Source organism: Ornithodoros turicata, chromosome 3, assembly GCF_037126465.1.
Source record: "Ornithodoros turicata isolate Travis chromosome 3, ASM3712646v1, whole genome shotgun sequence".
NCBI lineage: Eukaryota > Metazoa > Arthropoda > Arachnida > Ixodida > Argasidae > Ornithodoros > Ornithodoros turicata.
This window is the reverse complement of record NC_088203.1, coordinates 90,458,788-90,483,646: the sequence shown is the minus strand read 5'-3', so window position 1 is coordinate 90,483,646 and position 24,859 is coordinate 90,458,788. Positions and strand designations below refer to the sequence as shown.

The following is a 24,859-nucleotide window of genomic DNA, read 5'->3' as shown; positions in this document are numbered from 1 at the left end:
AAAAAAGGGAGAAAAGGAAATAAAGGAAAGAAAACGAAAAAATAGAGAGAAAACGAAAAAAAGGAAGAAAAGAAAAAAAAGAAAGAAACGAAAAGAAAAGGGAAAGAAACGAAAAAGAGGAAAGAAAACGAAAAAAGGAAAAAAAAGAAGAAACGAAAAAAAGAAAGAAACGAAAAAAAGGAAAGAAAACGGAATACACACACACATACACACAGACAGATACACAAAAGGGCCTTAGAGGCTGGTCGAGAGACCGGTTGCACGGAGAAAGCTCAAGAGGGCAGTCGTAACTGCCCCCTGGTTGTGCAGGACCGGGCCGAGCAGGGTGGCCAAAGAGACGTTAGGGTAGCCAAGTTGTCGCAAGTGGCGTTGGAGGACGAGTCTTTCTGGGAGGTACCGGTTACAGGATAGGAGGTAGTGCTCGATGTCGGCTTCCACATAACAAGTTGTGCAATCGGGGGAGTTCGTCTGGCGCATTTTATGCAGGAGTGAGGGTGTCCGTGCAACATTCATTCGAAGGCGGTGGAGGAGTGATTCTTCAGCTCTATTGCAGCGGCAGGCAATAGTGAAGTCCTGCATGGGGTCAATGAGGCGTACGAAATGATGATATGAGGTAGAGTCCGCTCGGAACTGCCGGGTACGGACATAACGCCACCGACGAATGTGCAGGGAGCAGACAGAGATCGTTAGGGGCAGAGGGGTGGCAGGAAGAGCTCTGTTAGATGTTGCGTCTCTTGCTATTGTGTCTGCGCGGGTGTTACCCAGAAGCCCTACGTGTCCCGGGATCCATTGAAGCGTCACAGAATGGCCAGTTACCGCAAGTTGTGTCAGAGCTTGTAGTATGAGCGTGTGGAGAGTGCATATGGTGCTGGGGCGAAACGAGAGCAGCAAATCCAGTGAAGCCTTGAACGGCCTCTTGTCAATACTTTGCATAGAGTCTTCTATTAGTGCACGCTCGTGGTGATATTGCCCACAAACGAGGATGACGTGGCAGACATCGCCGTGCACTCCACAAGTGGGGCAGAGGGAAGACGATGTGGAGCAGAGACGGCGTTGAAAGGCAGGTGTAAAGGCAACGTTGAGCCTCGTGCGGTGGAAGAGGGCAGTGAAGGGGCGCGGTAGTCGCGGAGGGAGCACGAGAGAGAGCTTGGGGTATACACCCGAGAGAAGGAAGTGAGCTAAATCGTGTTGCCACTGAACCTGCCTCTTAGGGCCGGTAAGTGTCGAAAGGAGGTGTCTTCGGTCGCCCGACGACATGATTATCGGGGAAAAAAGCTGCATGCTGATGGGCGCTGAAGGCGGCTTTGTCTGCTTCGTCATTGCCGCTGATGCCGACGTGTCCGGGGATCCACTGCAATGCGACAGTATGCTCTGCAATGGCCGCCTTCTTATAAACCTGCAGGATGTCAAGACAATGGGACCGAGGGACCCACGTCTCCCCAAGTTGGCCACACACTGGAGCGCGGGTCTTGAGTCTGTAAAGACGACCCAATACTGAGCTGGGCTGGCTGACATTTTTTGCGTAGCAAAGAAGGAACTGAAGACACTGCTTTGTGATGTTCGCACTGTGGATATCTCTCGAGCACGCACAGAACAGTTCTAACATACATAGCACCGTTGCACCAGCTGTGCAGCGCAGGAATCCAAACAGCACTTCAATCGGGTCACTCGAAAGCGAGTGCAAGTTGCATTCGAGACAGTTGTCAGGATCAGTGCACTGTGCGTCTCCTTTATGAATAAATTTCGGAGTGCACCCTCAGACTTCAACTTTGCAATGTACTCAAGAAATGTGGTCTCTAGCCACAGCAGCCTTGGGTCGTCCACTCCCTGTACTCTTTTGTGTCAGGATACCGCTGATGGATGATTTGAGTACGGTTGCTTACATCCATCAGAACGATCCATCTACACATGACTGTCATAAAGTCTATTGTTGGGCCAGTCGATGCGAAGAGCTCTTCACAAGTATGTCCACTCTGGTCTTCCACGTAACTCAGAGCCGCAGTTAGTTAAGGAGAAAATATTTGCACTGCTGTCCGAGCGTTCATTTTCTTTGTTTGTTGGATATAGATGCTTTCTTGTCGGGAACAGGACGGGCTTCACAATGGGAGTCCGAGAATGTGTAGATTTAGGACTGAACATGGTGGAGAACGCACAGGGACAAGGACGACGCACGTGGAAGCGTTCAACTAGCAACTCATTTACAATGGCTCGCTTCTGTAACTGGTACAATTTCTTAATGTAATCTCCTTACCAATGTCCCTCCCTAGCCAGCAACTGAGACCTCACATTCTTGATAATGTGGCTCTGATCATATATAAGCTAAAAAGTTTTCGGTCGGGGTCAGCGGGATGGGGAGCAAATAGTGCTACATCATACCACACATGATTTATACTGCAGTAACACTAATCTTGTTGTTCTTAGTAACAAGCCTGACGACCTCGAAGCCCAATTCCTCAACTTTCTTGATTACATGAGTTATTACTATACTGCAAGCTATGCACCGTTACATACGCGCGTGAAGAAGTACCCCACGAGAATCTTGAACTTTGTGGACAGCCCACACAGCAGGTAGCAGAGAACGGAATTGGCAAGGTCATTATCCGTTAGAGTGTCTAAGTTGTCCAAGTTTGAACCCATGTCTACGTCATGCAGAAAGCTGTCACGATTCTTATGGTTCTCGAACTTTTCGTTATACGCATCTCGTCGACAACTGGACTTCACATCTTTGACTGTGGTGTCGTGAGGTTCTGTATCTCTGTTTCTAACCGACCCTGCACTAAGTGACTGAAACCTACATCGCCAGAGGTTGACCCCGTGTGCTTCTGCAGTGTCGTGCGAGATGGCAATAGTTTTTCACGCAGGTATTCGTAACTTTTGTACCAAAATTTTCTAGTACCACACTGTGACGAACAGATGTCTCTGACCAGGATGGGTTCTTATTGTTGCAGTTCAAGACTTCGTCTACGATAAGTGTGCAGTTACGCACTTTTCCTCGGAAGCCTTGACGATCAATGAAATGGCTCACGTAGCAATCTCAACTTTCGCAGTTGGGCTTTCTAACTGTCCACGGTCTTTCCAAGGTGTTCAATGCGTGTTTTCAGCTGGTTCTCTGTTTCATGTAGCTTTTTTTTCTCTCAACATAAAAGTTTGATGAGTAACTAGAAGCTGGAGAACAAAAATTCCTCAACGCACGAACCTTTAGTACAGTCTCCTTGCCTACATTGGCTGTAGTGTCATCTGCAGTAGGCTACCACCAAACGGTGTGGAGCGCAAGCAGGGGTGGGTCCAGAGAAGCTTCTCGTGGGGGGCACTTCGAGAAAAGGAACAGAAAAGAACGGCGGCGTGGGGTATATAACATGGCTGTCTGCTGCACTGTCATGTAGCGCGAGACTCGACGGTACGCCTGTAAAGCCAGCACGGATTAGAGGACAATCAGCCAAAGCAGTGTGGAGTTCGGAGGACGTAAAGCATGTTTGTGGCCGAATTGCTATTTGGCAGGACTGGCAGGGAGTCTTCTGGGAGCAGGACCGGGTGAATCGGCGAATTGGCTTGGATAAGGTTGTCGCGCGCTGAGAGGAGGCGATCGTGACTCCTCCTCACGGCGGCCGAGTCTTGCGATGAAGCATGCGTCGGACGCAGAAATCATAAGGAGCGGCGTGTGCGAGTACACGTCATAACTAGAGTTGGGACGAATCCAGAATTTTTCGAATTCGAATCAAGGAAGGTCCTGCGAATGCAAGAGTCTTGAATCTTTAGGATCCTTTCTTAAAAAAGAGTTTAAAGAGTCAGAAAAAACGAACAAAAAAAAAACGCTTCTACTGAAAGGTTTTTTTGAAGCGGAATTTTATATCTTTGTTTAATGATAAACAAATTAAATAATAGTTCACTTTCATGAGAAGGCAATCCCATGTACTTATTCTCAAATGTAATTTTTTTCCACACCTTGTTCATCGACTATAGAGAAAATACATAAGCTTTCGAGTCGGAATTCTTTCAATAAAACTAAGAAACAATCAAAAGCAGAGCCATGTTGCTTTCAAACTTGTAATGTAAGATTTCCTGCCTGAACTCTTTCAGTCCAAAGAAATGTAAACAAACAAACAAGAAAACACAGTTGAAAGTTTTAGGTGGTGGTGGTGGCGAAAACCGGACTGCCGTTGTTGGCCTCACTTATGTGGGCAGCGTCACGACTGTAGCCAAGATGAGATGAGGTGACATGATACCAAATGAATGGATGATGACGGCCGAAAGTTAATATCTAGGGCGGTAACTGCCAGAATTAGGGAGAAGTCCGAGCAGTACTCATAGCCTTTGAACGAGGCCAGATTCCCGGAGAAAGCGGACGAAGCTGCGAATTTTTTAGAGTCTTTAACGGAGAAAGCGATCCAGAAGAGCGAAATATTTGTGCCGTGTAAGTTTTGCTTAAATGTTTCGAACGCAGCATCGTGCTATATTATCGCACATCGGGTTCATAACATTTCAGATTGCGCTCCACAAGTTCGAATCAGGAGACGCAAGTGTTACTGTCGTCAACGCATGCTGGTGTTACGATCCTTAAATTTGTTGAACGCTGTCCAAGTTCATCCGTACCTCCCTTGTATTTGTTCATCGTGCTTCAAGTAAACCAACACCCTGTGCATCTCCTTGCAGGTGGATTCTCACACAAACGTCGTGCAAGAAAAGTGTAAAATCTTACGGTATACGCTGAGTGTGATGGAATCCTCCCAGAGCCCCTCAGGGAGCCGTGGGTTGAGGGCACGGCAGGTAAGCCTAGAGCCGTCCAGTTGAGCGCTCAGTACGAGCAGCAGTGTGGAGAGCGTAGCGTTGCTCTGTTCTTCCGTTAGGAAAGGTTCCAATCGCCGATCCTCTAACCACCAGGACACTTGAGCTGGCGGACGGGATCCAAGAACGTGGCAGCGGAACTCTTCCGAAACGTCCGACTCGAACGCTCGTCCACGGTCCAGGATCCTGACAGACAGCGGGGGCACTGCGTTGGTCAAAACCAGCGTTAGCTATCACAAAAACAGGATCTCAACATAGCAATATAAAGGTAGTACATTCAGGAGAAACAACCGTGATCACGGGATTAGAAAGTAGATAGCATCTCTCGGTCTTTTTTATTCAAGAGCAAACGTATCCCTTTTCTCGTGTCTGCTCCTCCGTTATGTCCTCTACTTCTCACTCTTCTTCACTAGTCTTCATTTTCTTTGCACTCTAACCTACATGTATGTCACCTCATTCGAAACCGATAATTGGCAATTAACATACCATATGCTGGGACACACTGTTCTGAATCACATTTTTCTTTCCAATACACCTGTCAAGGGCTGTCGTAAGAGGCACAACATCGAACTAGCACGTAACGAGCGTAACAGTTATTAGGGAGTTTTAAGGTAGCGGGCTCAGGAGATTTGCGTGCGCGAGAGATTTGCGTTATCGACACTGCGCATGCCCAGAACGTAAACTCAGCTTCTGCGTTCTGCGCGAGCTCACTATTTAATAGTGTGTTTTAGGATATCGTAGGTAAAGCGCAAAGCTCTGTTTATGTATTGCGCGTGCGCAGTACCAACAATGTTATCCCTTACGTACGCAAAAGGCGACAGCGTACAGCTACTAAACAACAAATAAATTAATGATAATGAATGGGGAACCCTACACCTACACCTACTAAAACTCACTATTATATAAGCGCTCGTTGCGTCCGATATGGCGTCTACGTTTTTTATTTGCTTTTCCAACAAACGTTATTCTAAAACTCCTTATTAGAGTGTTTTAGCAGACCGTTGATAAGGTGGCTAGCGTCGAACCGTATCAACCGGAACCAATCAGTGGATAAGATTCTGAGTCATGCACGACTGCGATTGGTTCCGATAGGCACGAGAACCTCGTCCACGGTATACTAAAACTCACTATTTTCAGTTAGCGCACCCCAAACGCCACTCGACGGCACGTGAAAACCATTTTGGTAGGCTATGACTTCACGCGTCGCGATTGGCCTTCGTACGAGAGCTCGTGGCGAATGAGGCGGAATGATGCATTTTGTCGCTTGCGTGTGGAATGTCGAGAAGTTGAAGATCCAGGTCCAAAAGACGACAAACGGCAGGAGCTATCTTGCGACAATAAAGAAGGTAGCTATTTGCCACGCAAACTTAGGTTCATACGTGTGACAATGAATCCCTCCACTCCATTTGTCACCAGCTCAGCAGGAGCCAGTAACGCGAATCTCGGTCGCTTATCAACGGAGGGAATATAGAGGAATGCTCCTGTGGGGTCCCCGCAGGCGTACCTCTATTCTTCCTTTATGAACCCCAGGAGTCTCGTCCAGAACAGTGCTCACAAAGAAGTGATATCTTTGTCGCCATATGCGGGGAAAGGGGGTCTGAAACGCTCTGTTCGCAGAATATTCGAGAGGTCAGTTCTCTCGCTTTAGCTAGCCCGAGTACGTTCGTTTAGAAGGCAGTGATCAGATGTCGACCTCTTAGATTTTTCTTTTCTTTCAAACATATCAGAGTCTATTCCACAGGAAGCATGTTGGCAGTGAAAGTAATTGAAAATAATTGGTAGTTAGTTTGTAATTAATTAGCACATAGATGCGTACATTTCGATCACAGTGCTCCACATGAAGTTTCCCGCTACGTACAGTATCTTTATAACTGTTCGACATATTCAGCTGATTTTTTTCACATACTGATGGTCACTCGCACTGCATCCTAGGTTCTCAAGATTCTACGTTTTGCATTCGTCCATTTAAAATACCACCAATTTGCCTCATTTGTAAAATTTGGCACTTTTTGGGCACCTTACTGACCTTTTCCCAATTGTGATACCTGAAAGTAATTCATTGTGTTCGTCTCGAAATGCCCTTTCTTCTCGTAGCAAACACGTTGTTTCATGATTATGGGGCAACGCTCCCAACGGTCGTTTCTCAAGGGCGAAAATGCGTAAATTCAACAGCGCACTTCTCATATATTCCCACTCGTGACAAAGTTCATATTGCCCACAAATGTTGTTCACGACGACTCAAAAAAGCACATTGAAGAAAAGAGAGAGAGAGAGAGAAATACATGATGACGATGATATGGGGATCACATAGAAGAAAAAGTTACTTCAGAGGTGTGCGAAGCTACGCTGCGGAGGTGCAAAGTACCCCTGATGCGACTTCTCAGCAACGAGCGCAGAAACGTCGAAGGCTGTTCTTTTTTACCTGGTACTCACTCAAAAGTACTCACTCAAAAGCGCACTGTTATATGAAAGCCAAAACAGGGCTTCGAGACATTTATTGAACAACCAAGAGGTGCACAAAAAGTGCCCAAAGTTTACAAATGGGGCAACTTTGCGATTTTTTAACAACAACAACAAAACGCGGATTTGAAGGGAGACCAGAGCGATTTTTTAACAGGACAAAGACAAACCTTGGGATCTTGAGAACCTATGATGCAATGGCAATCACTAGCGGCAGTATGCAAAAAATCTGCTGAATATGCTAAATAGTTATGAAGATACGTGGTATTAAACTTCATAGGAAGCGCGGCGGCCGAAACGTCCCCATCTGCGTGATAATTAAAAAATAACCACCAATTATTTTCAACTACTTTGACTACCAATATGCTTCGTAGGTTCTAGGCTTTGATATATGCTCCGCATAAAGAATTGGAGAGGTCGACCGGACCACCCTGCCTGATTCGGCGTGAAATCACCCAACACGAGAAACTCTATCGAAGTTAGATAGTAAAACGTCGAAGGTGTGTGACGCGACATTGTTTTATTTTTTCTTTTTTTTTTTGCTGCCGTAGCCCAAGTAGGAGGGACCTTATCCTCAATAAAGAAATTAACTACAAATCAGCTCAAGCGTCAGACAGCGGGCAAAATGTTGCAAGACATATTGACAAATGAATGAAAAGTTTCGCTCAAGTGCTTCAACCAAAATTGGCCAATAAGAAAACTGGAAAAACAGGACGAGCACAGTTCACAATACATGTTGACACAATAAAAAAAAATCGCTTAAGTGCTTCGACTAAATTAACCGACTGGAAAATTTCGTGCAGAAGCAAGTACCATTCCTCGACCGTTCTTGGGAAGAAACTATATATATATATATATATATATATACAGGGTCTCCACGCTAAGTGTGAACAGATTTTTTTTTAAATATATATAACACTTTTTCCAAGATGAAATCAATTGCAATATAGCATATGCTGAAGGGCACTCCCTAGCAGGGCATTAGCAAAGTCCAAAGGCAATGTCTTAATTAACTTTCATTAATTAACTTTTTAATTATAAAAGCTACAAAGTTGTCCCAATGAGAACATCTGTTCCTTTCGGTCACCTGGTATCGTAGCCGTTTTCAGAACAAAAATCCGTTCGATAGATCGCCCGCGAAAAATTCGTGAATGAACGCCATATTTTTCTTTATTTTGTTCATTGCGCTTCTTAGAAGACGCGTATTTCCTTCATCCCCAACAGGAGAGGGGGAAGGAGCACAGTGCCGCCTCATGCGTCGAAGATGAGCTTTAACTTGCGAAAACAAAACAAAAACAAATGTATCGGGTGACTCTATCGGAACTGGCCCTATCTTGGGTTGCATTTTCTGTTTCCTTTTAATCTTTTTCCAGGACGCGAGAGGCGATAGTGTGCTCTTTCTCCCTCTCACATTGGGGGTGAAAGAAAGACGCGTCTTCCAAGAGGCGCAATGAACAAAATAAAGGAAAAAATGGCGTTCCTTCAAGATTTTTTTGCGGGCGATCTATCGATCGGATTTTTGTTCTGAAAACGGCTACGATATCAGGTGACCGAAAGGAACAGATGCTCTCATTGGGACAACTTTGTAGCTTTTATAATTAAAAAGTTAATTAATGAAAGTTAATTAAGACATTGCCTTTGGACTTTGCTAATGCCCTGCTAGGGAGTGCCCTTGAGCATATGCTATATTGCAATTGATTTCATCTTGGAAAAAGTGTTATATATATTTTTTAAAATCTGTTCACACTTAGCGTGGACACCCTGTATATATGGGAAGAAACAACTTGTTGGGTATGTGCAACAAGGTACATCAGTCATGTCCTGGAATGTCCTTCTCTTTTTCCAGGAAAAACATCGCTAAATGCCGATTTCGTGAAAATCAATAAACACCGAAAAACATACGTAGAATCCACCCCAAATTAAAAACCGAAAGCACGGCACCCTATTTATAACGTAGCAGAACAGCGCGGACTAAAGGCAAAACACACACACACAGAGAAGGATTTCGGCTTCGGCTAATTTTTATAATTTCTCCTTCTCAACGAGTCAGGTTTCGCAACTATAACTGAGATATCATTCGCGAGCCAAATTTTGCAACCGCTACAGGAACAAAGTGACGGAATACCGCTAAACGCACACAGACAAGCGCTGCAGTCGTCTGTGTGCTCATTCCTGTGTTCGCGTTATTTTGTTGCGTTGAATCAGCGCGGAAATTTTGTAGCAACTACCACGCATCCAGACTCTGGTTGCACATTTCTTATTTCTCATTCTCGGGATGAAACTCCCCAAAACATCATAATCAAATAAAGTTGTTCTTGTTTCAAATAAAGTTGATCATTCGCGCGCAGTTTTCAAACAGCCGCATGCTTCTGGAAGATCGCGTTTCGCCACAATTGTTTGTCGTTTTCGTGCTTTGAATGTGCTCGTTGCGCTACTGTTTCCATTCTGTTTGTTAAATGGACTGTGAAGTGAAATACAACCAACGTGTTTTCATGTACCATGAGATAAAACTCGGGTTTGTGATAGCACACACAGGCCCTCAATCTTTCATATGTTTCATACTAACGAATTTCAAAGACTGATAGTTTCGCGATCGCAGAGTTCACAGACGTCCGCAACGGGAATCATTGGAGGGCGCCCCGGATTGGCGAGCAGGTATCACGTGATTTGGAAGTAGGTACTATGTAACGCATTTGAGACAGGTTGATTGATTGGTCGAGATATAAAAATATGGAGATTCCACAGGCTACTCTCGCTAGAGTCAAACTCCTTTAGAACGAACGCATTTTTAACGAAAAAAAAACAACAACTTTTTCTTGCGCTCTTGTCAGACCCTCACAGGACTAATACAAATTTCGAACACTTACAACGAATATACCGGAATAGCGAAGCGATTTTCATGTCTGTTCCACAAATTTCTAGCTCGTACAACGAAGTTCTGCAGCTCCTGCTTGGTAGCATTCTGCAAAATAAGCGGAAGTCATCCCCATATCATCGTCATCATGTATCTCTCTGTCTGCCTCTCTCTGCAGCTTAACGGCGAACGATACGCCGCCCCCTGTTCTCTCCGCGATGGGACACCCTATTGTATTGCGCCTCGTGTCACCACGGAAAAGATAAGAGGCCAATGTCACTAACCCCTTCACAAAGGGCAATTCATAAATCCGCATTTTTTACCACTGACCCGCATAACGTGACGTTATGCAACATGCTAGCAGAGAAAATTTATCTGCTCTTTGTCAAAGTCTTTGTCTGCAAAACAGAAGGGGTGTGCCGAAATCCAGAATTTTCCCAAAGGTCACTGATATAGCGAAACCGTTGTGCATTGATTCAAAAGGCGATCTAGATAGACTGCGATTGTGAGTTGCTGACTCGTTCCTTTTACATATTTCTGTTTCTTATATTGTTTTCTTTTTCGCATTGTATTCATGTCAAAGGAACGTTTATTATTACCAATTTCGGGTACATCTTCTGTCCATCTTAATATCCATAGTATCAATAAACATTTTGATCAGCTGAAAATTATAATTCAGTGTCTTGCCGACATTCAGCACTCTCAGAGACATGGCTGCAAACCGGCCAGGAAAGCTATTTTCATGTTTTTGGCTACAGTGCAGAATTTTCTCATCGAAATATTGGTATACATGGCGGTGTTTCTATGTACTCCTATGTTACGAATGGGTGCAGTATAGCGTTTAGAAGGGATATCTCTTTCCAGACTTTCTTCTGGGACAGCTCATTTCTCGCCTCATGGCCCTCTACAGTCGGCCTATTCTAATACTGGGAGGCCTCTGCTTATTGGGGTAATTTATCGCTCTTCCCAGAGCCCAGTATAAATTTATTGAGGAGCTCAATGCGAAATTACAATGGTTTCTTTATGAAGACTTCGATGTTGTAGTGTCAGGTGACTTAAACGTTGATTAACTTCACGATGATAGAGTAAATGTTTCTTAGATTGAATCACTACATGCGAACGACTGTGAGCAGCTTATTGAGAACCTCACACGTATTGCGCAGTGCAGTGTGTCGCTTCTTGATAATGTTATTACAGAGCTATGCGACTCATCAATTCTGTACGGAACTATATCTAGTCATGTAACTGACCATGACATTATATATATATATATATATATATATATGTATGTATGTATGTATGTATGGATAACTGGGTACAGATGGACGCGAAAAAGATATAGACTACAAGTAATGAGAGACTTGGGAAGCCGTATAAGGGTTAAGAACAGTTGCTACTTTTATTACATTAATAATTAAGGGGGAGGTAATATGAATAGATTTACGGTTACAGTTAAGGGTCGACGTTTCGGCAGTCAGCGCTGATTTCAACAGGACGGGACCTGTTGAAGGCAGCGCTTTTGCACTTACTAAAATTCGGGATTTAGTGCCTCTAAAAATATTGCCATTCGTTTATCATGCACTAGTTCATTCCTGTTTAACGTACGCCGTTGTGGTGTATGGATTAGCTCATGTGTCAAACCTCAATCCGCTCTACTTATTGCGAAAAAGAGCGAGAAATGAGCACGGAAGTGAGCAGTGAATATCGTGTCGGTTTAGAGCCATTATTAACATTTTGTGTGCCAGTAATTTCTGGAAAAGGCTCAACTCCGGCAACGTAGCACAATGCATTAGCAGAAAGTGCACCTTGTATACCTGTGTAGTGTCAATAGACAAACAGATAACACCAATTTAGCTTCTTCTTTTGTAGCTTCCTTTTTGCCCAATTTAGCTGCTTCTGTCTATTTAGCTTCCCAACCACACACACCTGTGTCAAACCTGTTTAGTGTCACTTTAATTCTGCGTAAGAAGCAACCTTCTCTCTGGCACACTGAGCACTCAAATGTGCGCATGTCTCACCAACCCCACCAACTACCTCAGCGAACGGCCGGCCTGTTGGAGCGTTCGTCGTTGCTAAGGGCAGGAAGAGGTCACGTGCTACAAGCTGGCCAATCGCCGAGTTCGCCGGGTTGATCAAAACGCGTCGCTACATTCTATCAGCAAATACAGGGGCGTTACCAAGTGCGTGTAAGAAAAAGGAAGCAGGGAAAAGACTAGAGCAAAGTTTCGGGAGCTCGACTTTGTGAAACCACGAATTTCTCTTTCGTCGCTTTCAGTTTTCGATTGATTCAATGATTATATCTTGGTACAAAGAAAGAAAAAGTTGACTTCAACTTCTGGCGGACGATCCATTACGGACGTCCAGTACGATTAATGCGAAGTCGTAGATGAGGGAAGCGGTTCAGCTTTGCTGCCTTCGAATGCATTCCTTTGGAAAGCTTTGTTAGGATGATTGTGCGAGCGCAATGAAGCACTCTTCCGCCTCCACCCCGTCTTCCCGAGTACCTCGTTTTTCTCACCAAAGTTTGCACGGGCAACAATGTTACGTTTTGAGGTTACGACTTCCCCGTGCACTTTATCTCTGACTTCGATCTGGGGCTAACACGCTATCAGCGTGCGCCGCTACAATCAATAATTGAGTAACACGTGAAAATATTAGGTTGTCAACGTGTCACGAAGGTAAGTTTGTAGGAAGGTGCGTGCTACAATGGCTGCGGATAGGCGGGTAGCTCCCTCGCGATATTCAGGGATAAGTTGGCTTTTCGCAACTAAAGTAACTGGATTGGGGGAAAGTACCGCCATCCTCTGATCTTTGCCGTCGCGACCTTGGAGCAACACTGGCGGTCGCACCAACACCATGGAGGTAAGAAACTAAGGAGATGGCTGTAAACACGGAGGGAGTCCTATAGCGGTCGCTCCTGGCAATGCCACGCCCATCTAGTTGCCCGGTCACGTGATCCCCACATATTTCGGTGTTATGGAGGTCTGCGTGGAGGCTTGGAAGTTTAGCAGACCTCATCTACAGCAAACCCCTGACCTTCTTCAAGGAGTCCATTTGCACAACACTTTGAAGGGTATGGGGTGATTTCAACATTTACCGCGTGATAAATGACAGCAAAATTTCAGCAAAACAGAAGAGAAGCCAGGCAATGTCACGATGACGTACGTGTACGTATTCTAGCATGCAATTTAGTGATCCATTGCTTCCACACGGAGATTATCTAACAAAGGACTGATGTTCTGAGGCTGGAACAACATAGAAGGGACAAATACATACAAGGCCTCAAATTTGTCCCCTCCTTTTGTCCCTTCAGATGACGCACCCTGGAAGTCGCCGAGGAGGTGTGTTAGCTTAGCTCAATAGGCGATTTCAGATATTGCCCTTGTGCTCCGCACGGGGGCCCTCCGTCGCGCAAGTCACGCGCATCGCGCAATGCGTTGTGGGAAATTGTTTGCATTCGTGCTCGTCTGCCTGTTGCTTGAAGGTGCGGGAGGTGAAGGAGAAAGAAAACCGAAACCGTTTGCGCTCCTCTTCTTCTCTGCTTCTCTCTGACTCATGAACACTAAATCCCAAGGTGCAGCGGGGCTTTCGCAACACGGCGCTCTCTGGTGGGCCATTCATGCAATTTCTGAAATCGTCTATTGGTAGAGCCCTGGACCGGCAATCCAGAAGATGTGGGTTCGAGCCCTACAGCTGGCTAACCTTTTCAGCGACTTTCATCTTTCATCGTGAGATTATCTATTTTCTGTTTTCAACGGGTATGATAACTTCCAACTCCAAAGAAGTTATGAAAGCGGAAGCAAGTTATTCTTCGGCCGCTGCTCGTCTCTATATTCAGGTAATGGAGGACGCCATGTTTTATGACGTGTTGCCGTGACGTTTATGGGTCACGTGTGTGGGCAACTAACCGGAATGCCATGCGCGAGTCACAGCACGTTCACTTGCATTGAGAGAGGCGCTTAGGGCATCTCCTTAGTTTCTTACCTCCATGACCAACACATGCATCGGCCGCCATTGTTGCTCCAAGGTTGGGGCGGGAAAGGGAAAGCATGGCGCTGCTTTCCCCAATCCAGTGACTGCATTGGCAACGTGTCCGCCTACTAATCGCAACATGGCGGATGTGAACCCGGCCGGGGACGTCAGTATATCCTGGTGATGATGCCATGGTCAATTAAACACGTCTTCCCCCACGAGGAGTTACAATTTATAACTATCGATATAGCAATATTGTCACGTTATTCATGAAAACCGAAAGGGAAGAAGAGCGCGGGCCCTAACTTCCGACTCGTAATACTAAAATAATGACACCAAAAATTAACGTCATCATAGAAACAAGTCATCATGTCTATGAAAATCATGGAAAATGTGACTTAGATGTCTCGGCGTTGATTCCGGCGCGCGCGCACAGCCTACACGAGGTGCGTTGCAGAGATAGTCCGGAGATATACTTTTTCCTTCGTACCTATGACTCCGATCATTTAAAGAAAGCTTAAGTTGACCACGGCGGTCACCAAGAGCGTCTGCAGATAAAGTAAATCCATTCACGTAACAATTTTTGTTTTTGTTTTATTTCTTTCCTTGACCTAAATGAAAGAACGCGACATACGGGTGTCAGAAGCAGAGATGGGGTTTCCCGCCATTCACGCTTCGAGCAATCGCTCGCTATTCCTCTTTTCCCTTTTCTGTTTGTTTTTGTTCTGTTCATTCTCAGCTCGTAGATTGTCTGCGCGCCGACAGCGCTTTCCTGGAACGCGAACAATGTAGCATCAGTGGTAGCTCTGTGGGTGTTTTCCGTCGCAGAAGTGATGTGTTAAGATATCTTCCCACTTGCACATCATACCCGGCAGAAAACGAAATAAGTTTTCTGGATCTCCGGCTATAAGGAAACTATGAGGAAAAAACAAAATGCAGCGAGCTGAAGGTGCGAGCCCCTCTTCGCGAAGATGTTTTCTTTTCTTTTTTTCTTCTTTCTCTCTCTTATCTTCACATGCCGTCTTACTTGCACTGTGCGTTTTCTCCGGGCTCACGGCCGAGAAACAACTTTATTTTGGTGGTGATGACTGGAGTGTTTCACGGTCGGGGCGATACTCTACCCCATCTGGACCGCAGTTTTTTTTTCTCTTCTTTTTTTAGGCACCACCTTTATTGCCGCGTGGAAACCATGGAGACATTCATGCACCAATCACAGAGACACACAAGAGACATCACCATGCATTATTTGGTCCCATCTTTTCTTTCTTTGTGACCTGCATAGCATGCAGAAGTTGCGTGCATTACGAATGAAACGAAACTTTCCCCGTGTTCAACATTATGTGATTGTTTCAAACAAGCATCGGAAGCGTTCTCGGCTGGGCGTGATCTTGAAGTTGTTGTCACGGCAGCGGTACACACGATAAGGTATTGAATTTTCAAGGGTACTTCGCGTTAGTACGCGTATTGACAGCATCAGAAATACTATGTTACCACATTCCAAGCCTGGTTACTTTTGTGGTAACTCTTAACGCCTTGTTACCTGTATTTAGAAGTTAAATCCGTGAAATAGTAGAAGTAATGACCACTTTAAAGATAAAAAGGAGGTTTCAGAAGTGTACACTGTGATACAGACCGCGATATAAAAGTAACACAGCAAGAGAAACAAGCTTGGGCTGCCGTAACTTCTACATTCTTACTTCTACGAAGGAGCTGTTATATCTAAGGCACCCACGTGTCCGATACATACTACTCCTTCACTCTTGCCCTCGACTGCCGTGCGCAGATCTCTCCATCTGCCCGAATGCGTGAAGGAATGAAAGGCAGACAACGAAGGGGGGGGGGGGAAGCAAAAAAAGGTGATTTATTACAATGTAAACTATTAGAAATGTATCTAGGGGTGTGGTCAACGTTGAGGCGGAAGCTTCGCCTTCGTAAGGACTAAGTACCTTAGTCATGACCTATATACACAAACATATATATAAGTAGGAAAAATCAGAAGACGACAAAGAGCTTACAGGAAAACACAAAGGGGGAATTTATTAACACACATAGGGATAGGGTCGACGTTTCGGAAGTCGGCGCTGCCTTCGACGGGACTGGGGTTTGGTGACAAGGACAAGCTTTATATATGAAAGAGGGTTGTGTACAAGGGAAAGCGAGCAGCGTGTATATAGTATATATATATATATATATATATATATATATATATATATATATATATATGCGTGTGTGTGTGTGTGTGTGTGTGTTGGAGAGGTTCATATATCAGACGGCTGCAAAGTTGAATAAAGGTAAATAAAGTAATAAGACGTGGACGACCGATTACAGAGAAGTTAACAAAAACTAGTTTATTTAGTGAGTAATTTAGCACACAGATTATAATATACTATGAGCCGTTTAAAGGAACGGTCGACGTTTCGACAGTGGCACTGTCTTCGTCAGGACTGCCCTAATGAAGACAGTGCCACCGTCGAAACGTCGAGCGTTCTTTTACTTATATATGTTTACATATAAGCATCATCAAGGGAACCTTCTTCGACCTTCGGTGCAAAATGGGACAACTTACCAAGATGAACCGCAAAAGCTTTTGCAATGGAAGCTAGCAAAGTGAGTTTCAAGATCCCCAATGCAGTCTCGTATAGAGCCCATTACTCCTCATGTGGTGCTCTGGTCCCTCTGCAAATAAGGCAGTTTCAGTCTGGTGTGACGCGCATGACCCGGCCGCTTTTTTCAGCGCTTTGTTTTGCTGCATCGTCGTGCTCACTTTGTTTGTCATGTTCGCATGTTGCGACAGACATCCGAGACAATGAGTGATAAGGGAATACCTCTGGAACAAGCAAAAGATGCTAATTGCTGGCTGATGCCTTTCTAATTAATAAAACATAGTCACGTTATGCCCCGTGCTGACCTATGTTTGCCGTGCTTACTTAAATAAATTGTTCTCCTCGAAACCAGCAAACCTAGAGAGCCTACATTGCATAGAAATCTAGCTACATAAATAAATACAAACAAAATAGTCCCAGTCCTGACTCCAAAACTTGTCCTCAACCTCCAGACATGAAGAGCCGATACTTCTTCTTTGCTGTTTTTTTTTTTTTTTTTTTGCTCTTCAACGCATGCACCAATCACGACACTTCCCAAGCCAAACAAAGTGGACATGTATTGAGACATCTTTCAGTCAAACGTCGGGTTCATCAAGCAGTGCGTTTCTGATATTGATGCCGTCGAACAATAAAAACGCGGCCTTTTCCCTCTTTCGTCTGATTTTCCCACTCCTTACCCCATCACTCGTACAAGAAAGAATCAGGAGGTGACGGAGTTGAATTTCAAAAGGAGTACATAGCCTCCACATAACACAAGTCTGTGTTTTCTAAGCAAATCTAAGTACAAGTCTATACTTACATCAGCTAGCTGATGAACTGTGCCTATACAGAAGCGCTTGTATCACACCAAAACTGAAGCCGGGGACACTAAACTATTGGGCAGTAGCTGTGGTTTTCTTAGTATCTTCCATAAATTGCGCACTCCCGATATCTGGGCTGTTTGCAGCCTATATCGGAAACATGTAATCGCAGCACTGACATGAAGAACCGCTACAAGACACCGTGGGAAGCAAAGCTGTCGCTCTCGTTGGTTGCAGTTTTCGTTACACGGGGAACTGGTTTTGAAACTGTTCTACTGAGTGATATTTGGCTCAGCTAGCTCTCAGGCGAGGTATGTATTGAAACTTTATTATGTAATCGACATTTGGGGTCCCACAGGTGCAAGCAACCGCTGACAACGAGCAAACTCGGTCTACGCCTACTCCATCGCTTCCAGTACAATAGAGTTCGCCCAGAAGCATGAAATTATCTAAATATAACCCAGATCGATCAGTTGGAGCGAGTCCAGAAGCCGGATCGGATGGATGTAGTGGTAGGCGCGCTTACTACGACTCTGCTTATGTTTGTCACATGTTGGGTCTCGTACGTCAGTGCATCCGCGAACTCGAGCGATTTCTATTGAAGACCTCTGAACGGGAAAATTGATAGCAGTCCTCTACTAGGTTCAGAGAGCTGCCTCCGCGTTGGTACGTTCCCTATGTGTATGAAGTTGACACGTGTCCTTCTATGCGGATACAACACGACTGGAACTGTTATTTAAGGGATGTGAGTGCATTGAGTATACGTATACGTATAAGGTACATGTTTACACATGTAAACACGCCTAGTATTAGTTTGGTCCGGTGCCTAAAACATAAAATGAAGATTATGGCGTTGTTGAAGGCGGCCGGCTACTCCGGTTCAATTAGATATGAAATCAAGTATGTAAAGTGATAAAGAATGAATGAATGAAGGAACGAATAACAAAACGACAGGCGCACGTCAAACGCAGTAGTGAAGCGTTTAAGCAGAGGACACTGGCGTCGATGCCTCCCATCTTCTTTACTACTGCACAAAGTGGATCCGTATCTGCGGTTTATAATGCCCCCAGCGCCCCCCCCCCCCCCCCCCCCCCTCACCTCGGGCTGTTAGCTCCATCATTTACCGCCTCCGTCTCAGTATGTCATATACCGGGCGCTTCCTCTTTAAACTTGGGAAAGTTTCCTCACCGAATTCTTCTCGGTGCTGGGCATTGGAGAACACCGAATATGTTATCGAGGCCTGCCCTCGATACTGCGCGCCTTGTCGTTCCCTTGTGGCGGCACTAACCCGCCTCAACGATCGCCCTTTGTCTGTTCACTGTGTTGGGAAGGTTCTCGGCTGCTGGCCTGCCCATCACCAGGCGACGGCATTGCGGGCTCTTGACGACTTCCTTTCCGCTTCGAACCTGCTTGACACTCTGTGACAACTTCTGTGTTCGCGCGGTCTCTGACATTATGAACCAGTGAGTGTTTCTCGTTGCCTAAAGTCTCTCCCTTTCCTTTCCCCCTTTCTCCTTTATGCTTTGTTCTGCTTGACCCACTCTACCTCTTTACTGTTTGTTTGTTGTTGTTGTTGTTTTTTTTCTCTTTTTTCTGGCTCTATTGTTCCCCCAACAAACGCGTTTTGGAGTAGCCAGTTCAGACTGGGTCGGGACTAACATCTCCATAGTTCTCTAATTCCAAAACGACAGATACGGTCCCTTATCATATATGTCGCAGTCACAATACATCAATCAACTCGGCGTCTGCAAGAACGGCGCAAACGCATGCTCGGCTTCGAAGTGTTTCGTCAGAGGCGAAAGACTCAGGCCCTTCGTCGTGTTACATGGTCGGCTGTTCAGCAGGGCTAAGGTTGCGTGAACGTGCTACCGACGCTGATGACATCGAGGATAGGACTGTATCATGAGCCCTGTGTCGTGTACAGACTCGAACATTCGGCAGTTTGGTGCGTCTACCTTCCTGTGTGTACTTATCAGTCACCTTTGACATTTTCAGTATTACGTTAGCCACAAGTACGTTTTCTTTAGGTTGCTTACGTTCATTTGTTGACATTTTATTGTCCGTTTGTTTACGTTGTGGACGGATGGTTGGGTGGATGCATAAATAATAATAGCGATATGGTGGTTCCCCAAATGACTTCATGACACTTAGAGGTGAGTGATCAGCAGAATATAAAGAAGCGAAGTAAATCAAACGAAAACGTAAACAACGAGTAAATTTACTGTTGCACTAGCGTGCTATACTACAAAGATATGAAGCCAGATAAGTTGCTCCTTTTACCACCGAGACCCCTATAAGCTCTTATAGAGCTCGATGTCCGCCTGAAGGTTCCAGAAATATTCTAGTAGAGCGCAAAACGCTCAATGCCTAGCATATAGGGTCCCATTACCCTAGGTTACAGTATATGTGAAGCATATCCGCAATTTCCTATTGGTTGACTACTTGCAGTTTAGCAGTGCGCGCCGTCGTGTACCGTTCGTTCTTTGTAGCAGTCAAGGCTGCTACCTGCTAGTGTACGCCAGGCAAAATGTTTCCACTCAACAGAATGTAAGAATGGTAGGGTCCCTTTTCACATGCGAAATGAAAACATGCGCAATTGAATCTGAAAGGATGCAACATTTTCCCAAATTTGCCTTGTCATGTCCACTCTCATTGAATTTCCTTAGAAAATTGCTTCTTTCTACAGCGGCTTTCGGCAGACGAAGGATACTATTATTATTTCATCACCACCATAATCTCTATTAATTTCTATTCTGTCATCGTTGTAATTTTAAGTTAGTAAACCTAATTATGCCCTTACGAAAAAGTCAGATCTGATTTTTATCTGACCTGATCACAACTTCCAGATCTGTTTTTGATCAGGAATTGGGACATTTCCAGATCTGGCTTTCTCGTCAGGCCAGATCTGGAAATGTCCCCATTCCTGATCTGTCTGGTATCTGGCCTGATTAATATGACAGATCAGTTATGTGTCAGGCCAGATCTGGAAATGTCCCAATTCCTGATCTGTATGGTATCTGGCCTGATTAATATGCCAGATCTGGAAATGTCCCAATTCCTGATCTGTCTGGTATCTAGCCTGACTAGATCTGATTGTATATCAGGCCAGATCTTACTGCAAACAGTGTCCCACAGAAAATATTCACAAAGATGTAAAGAAGGTGGATATCACACCACAAAGGTAGAAAACAGCATATATATGTTGTTTTCTACTTTTGCAGTGTGGTACCACTTTTTTAAACCATAGTGCATTTCAGTAGGATACACTGTGTGCGGCCAGATCTGGCCTTATATAGTTATTGCAGGTGTGTGGTATATGTCGCAGTACTTTTCTCTTATACCTCATTATTTAATTTGGAAAGACATACCAGCTAACACATGAACTTGTGCATTAAGGGCCAGAGTTGCAGAGAAATTACTCATGGGGATGTTTGCGATATACACTTGGTGTGGATGTATTTCCCTGTCGAAAAGGAAGGCTTGCAAACGTAACGGCATATGTGTAAAGCACTTTTGTTTGTCAGTGCACCGTAAAAGCTGAGCCCTGAAGCTCAATATGAACGAACAAAGTCAGTAGTTGGACTCCTCACCTTAAGATGCAGGAATGGTGTACACGTATACTGAAGAGTTTTGCAAATGCAGGACAAATGTTACATAATGCTAGACCGAGATAGGGGAAACAATATATCAGGCATTATACCTTGTTACAAACACCTGTGTTACGTCTTTCTTGTTTATGCTCCACAAACCTCCATTTCCATCATGAAAACAATATTCATATAAGCTGCTAACACTGCTAGTAACTTAGGCACAATAAAAAAAGCGCTGTGAACTGGCTAACAGCAAGGTTGTCAACAGCTGTTTTCACCCATGCAGGTTACTTCGCCATAGTGCATTTTTGCTGACATAAACCATAAAGCAAATTTGTAGGTGTACCGAGTATCCATTTCTTGAAAGTCATATCGGGAGATCTTCATTAGTCCACTGTATTCTCGAGAGCTTGCAGGGTGCACACCGTGCAAAGGGTGTAACCACGTCATCAGGAGTCGTGCTGCGCGGTAAACCGTGTAAGTTGAGTGAGCTACGTATCGTGTCGCACGTACTAGCAATGTCAAGAAATATGGAAGTCTATACAATGGCTACCATTAACTCTGTAGTTGTTACTTCTGAAATGTACGGAAGACAAGAACGGCGAAACAACTACACGGTTACCTACACTGTGAATGGTGCGGCACACTACAGTTCCGTGCAGTTCCTTGTTAGTCGCTTAAACTCTGTCTATATTGCTGTTAAACGACTAATGCCAGTAGCGGAAGCGGTATTTACACATGGAGACACAGGTTTTAAGGTTTCAATTTTTTTTTCAATTCAATTTTATTAGTAGTATTGGCAATACATAGTACACAGTGGGGGCCCCATGGCTATCCACGGACCCCAGGTTATCCATGTTATTCCAGTTAGTGTAGAAGGGTCCACATTGGAAATAATTGCTTTAGCGCAGGATCTAAAGAAATGTGTGAGGGTCCTTGACTGTGTCTGCTTATCGCCCAACTTTACAGAACTGAATTTGTAGTGAACTCCACTTTTACTGGTTAGCATGTAAAATAAACGTGAACAGTCGTACACTGATATTTGTCGTTGCTGTTTGACGATCGGGACTGAGAGACCTTAACTAGTTCCTTTCCTGTCTCTCTTCTCCATTATTCTTTCTAGATGCCTCACTAGTCGTTCGCACCGGACATTAATTGCGACGGTTAATTATCACGAAAGATTCGTCCAACGTGAATTGCATCTAGCACACAGGACATACTCGTAAAGGGCACGATCATTCCGATGATTTCCGGATCCGGCCTGTCCGGACCTTATATGGTCGTCAATCCGGATCGGACCTTGTCTGGTCGGACCTGGTTCCTGCTGATCTGGACAGGTGTCCGGATAATACTGATGAATCCGGACTAACACGGACTGGTTTCCGGATCTGCGTCCGGCACCTTCCGGTGAAAACCAGATAAAACCGGATATACCATGCTCGCTTTCAGATCTGACCCGATCTGGCCTGAATCCGGGCTCGTGTCCGGCCGATCTGGAATTTTCGTACGGGTGACGTAATTATGTAACAGTTGCGAAGTCCTCTTAGGGAGACTTCCATTAACTGAGACAAATAGTTGCCTATATACTGTATGGCCTCGCCACAGTACATATTAAGTGCACATTATCACCACAGGAAACAAAATCAATGAAAGGTGCGTGTGCAGTGCAGGTGTAGCCTGAGTAGGTGTAGCCAGCTTCCATGAAAGCCGACAGACCCATCAAGCAAGTCATACCATGAGTCACGCAAAACACTTCCAGCTCGGGAGGTATAGCGTTGGAGCCATCGACCGTTTCATAACTGAAGAGCGTCCTGGGGACGAACAGAAGGAATCGCGCACATTTTCCATTTGCACTTTCCTCTGCAAGGTTTTCACAACGATGATTCGAAATGGATAGCGCGATCGTTATCCAAAATACAGTTATCAACGGGCAGTTACATTTGGCATTCATATATGATTCACGGAAATAAGGATCTTCTATATGGTACATTAACTGAGAGTAGCATTTCTTAAAAATTTAATGAGTCTTAAGTCAGGTAGGACATGACAAAACTCATAAAATGAGTATTGAGGCATAGTTAAAGGGATGGTCTCGTACACCCTGATCCACCTACAAAGCATACAATTCGATTTCCTCATTGCTGAAAACGTAATATTGTGAATTTGCTCGTCCAGAATCATCACGGTAATTAAATAAACGAATTAAGATTGATTTTTTTCATATAATACTTACATGATAAAAACAGCGCCAGCATATCGCAATTTGTGTTGGCAACAGCGATACCCCCTACGACGATACGATGAGCAGATCGGTGATTGGATGAAGAAATCGTCTGCTCTCGGGCCCTTTTGCAGCGGTGAGAGCAGACGACTTGCAAAAGGTAAAACGACGAGCCCTATCACCATCACCTCAACCACTTCCAGAAGGTGCCCGAGGATCATGGCGACGGCAATATTTTTTTTTTTTTTTTCAAATTCAAATTCGTTTATTTACCATTGTACAATGGACGGAGCCAAGGAAAAAAGCAGCATAAAGCAACTTGACGTGTCCATGGCCCCCGAAGTTTGTGGCAGTTGTGTCAAGAGGAAAATAAGGAAAACAATAAATAAACGCCTACCCGAGAAACGTCATCATGACGTTGGTAGACAGCCTGAAACCAAAACAAATGTAAAGGGGAGGGCTGGGTTCCACGAATGGGCACTTGTTCGCTCCCTCCTATTGAAAGAAAAGTAGAACCCAAGGTCGTGTCCCTTTCAGGGACCGTCGTAATCCCCTCAAGGCCATGACCTTCGGGCGCGAACTTGTTCGCCTCTAGCTTCTAACGTAGTTCAACTCTACCAAATTGGTGGCGCTGTCGAACGCTATGACGACATTTGTTTACAAACAGGGAGAGGTCTATTTTACTGTACTTGGTCGAACGAAAGACGCATATTTTAAAATGTGGCCGAACAACAGTGTCAATACGTCTCGCATCCCTATTTCGAGAACAAGCGTGATTTTACGCGAATGACTCGACCTGATAAAGTCAGTTGACAGATATTTGCGAACTTGTCTCGTACCATTCGGTATTTTGAGCATTTTTCGTTCGTCTTACATGCGAAAAGAATATTCCGTATGGAAGTGGTGGAAACGTAACCCGGGTATAACAAATCTTTTTTGTCGACGACAATGTGACGCTCGAGCACCTCCAAGAAAAGTATGACTGTCACACGCGTGTGCTCCGCACGTTTCGTTCACGATGCATATGAGGTAAGAGATGCTCTGGACGGCGCCGGACGCAGCTCAAACTAAAACCTGTCGATGGTCACGCGGTCAACTGCTAGCGGGAACGATGGCCAAGAGCTGGACACGCGATGTCGAAAGGTAGGTATTACTTCGTTGATAAGACACGAAAAGTGATGGCACCGCACGAAACGGCAGTCCCGCGCGGTAGCATTGCGAGAAGGAAGTGATTGCATCCAGCAGGCTATGTCAATTTGCTTTGCATATAGTCTCTCCCAGGTATTATCCCTAACGGAGCAGTGTATCGTTGAACTATATGCTCAATAATATTGTTTTGTACCCTTTCAGAAGCTGACACTAACCGAGCAGAGTGGCACTCCTGCCTGTGCCACAATCAACATCTACTGATAGGTCACAAATATAGCAACTCAAATACGCAGGTTTCAGAGCTCGGTTTAATTTTTTCCTGTATATTGCCGATGTGAAAAAAAAGTGGTGTATAATATAAATATGGAAGTTATATCCACAAATCACTGTAGTAGCGCAATTTGTTGCAGGACCGTTGCAGAAACGTG

General features: G+C 44.8%; 1 protein-coding gene across 3 annotated transcripts in view; it reads right to left on the bottom strand.

Moving 5' to 3' along the window:
- Nucleotides 1–24,859, bottom strand: part of LOC135388801 (B-cell receptor CD22-like) — a 442,796-nt gene that overhangs the window by 141,307 nt on the left and 276,630 nt on the right. For all 3 annotated transcript variants that reach the window (XM_064618610.1, XM_064618608.1, XM_064618609.1), the window contains exon 6: nt 4,697–4,987. In XM_064618610.1, the coding sequence (XP_064474680.1) occupies nt 4,697–4,987 (291 nt within the window). The remainder of the gene's footprint in view (nt 1–4,696; nt 4,988–24,859) is intronic.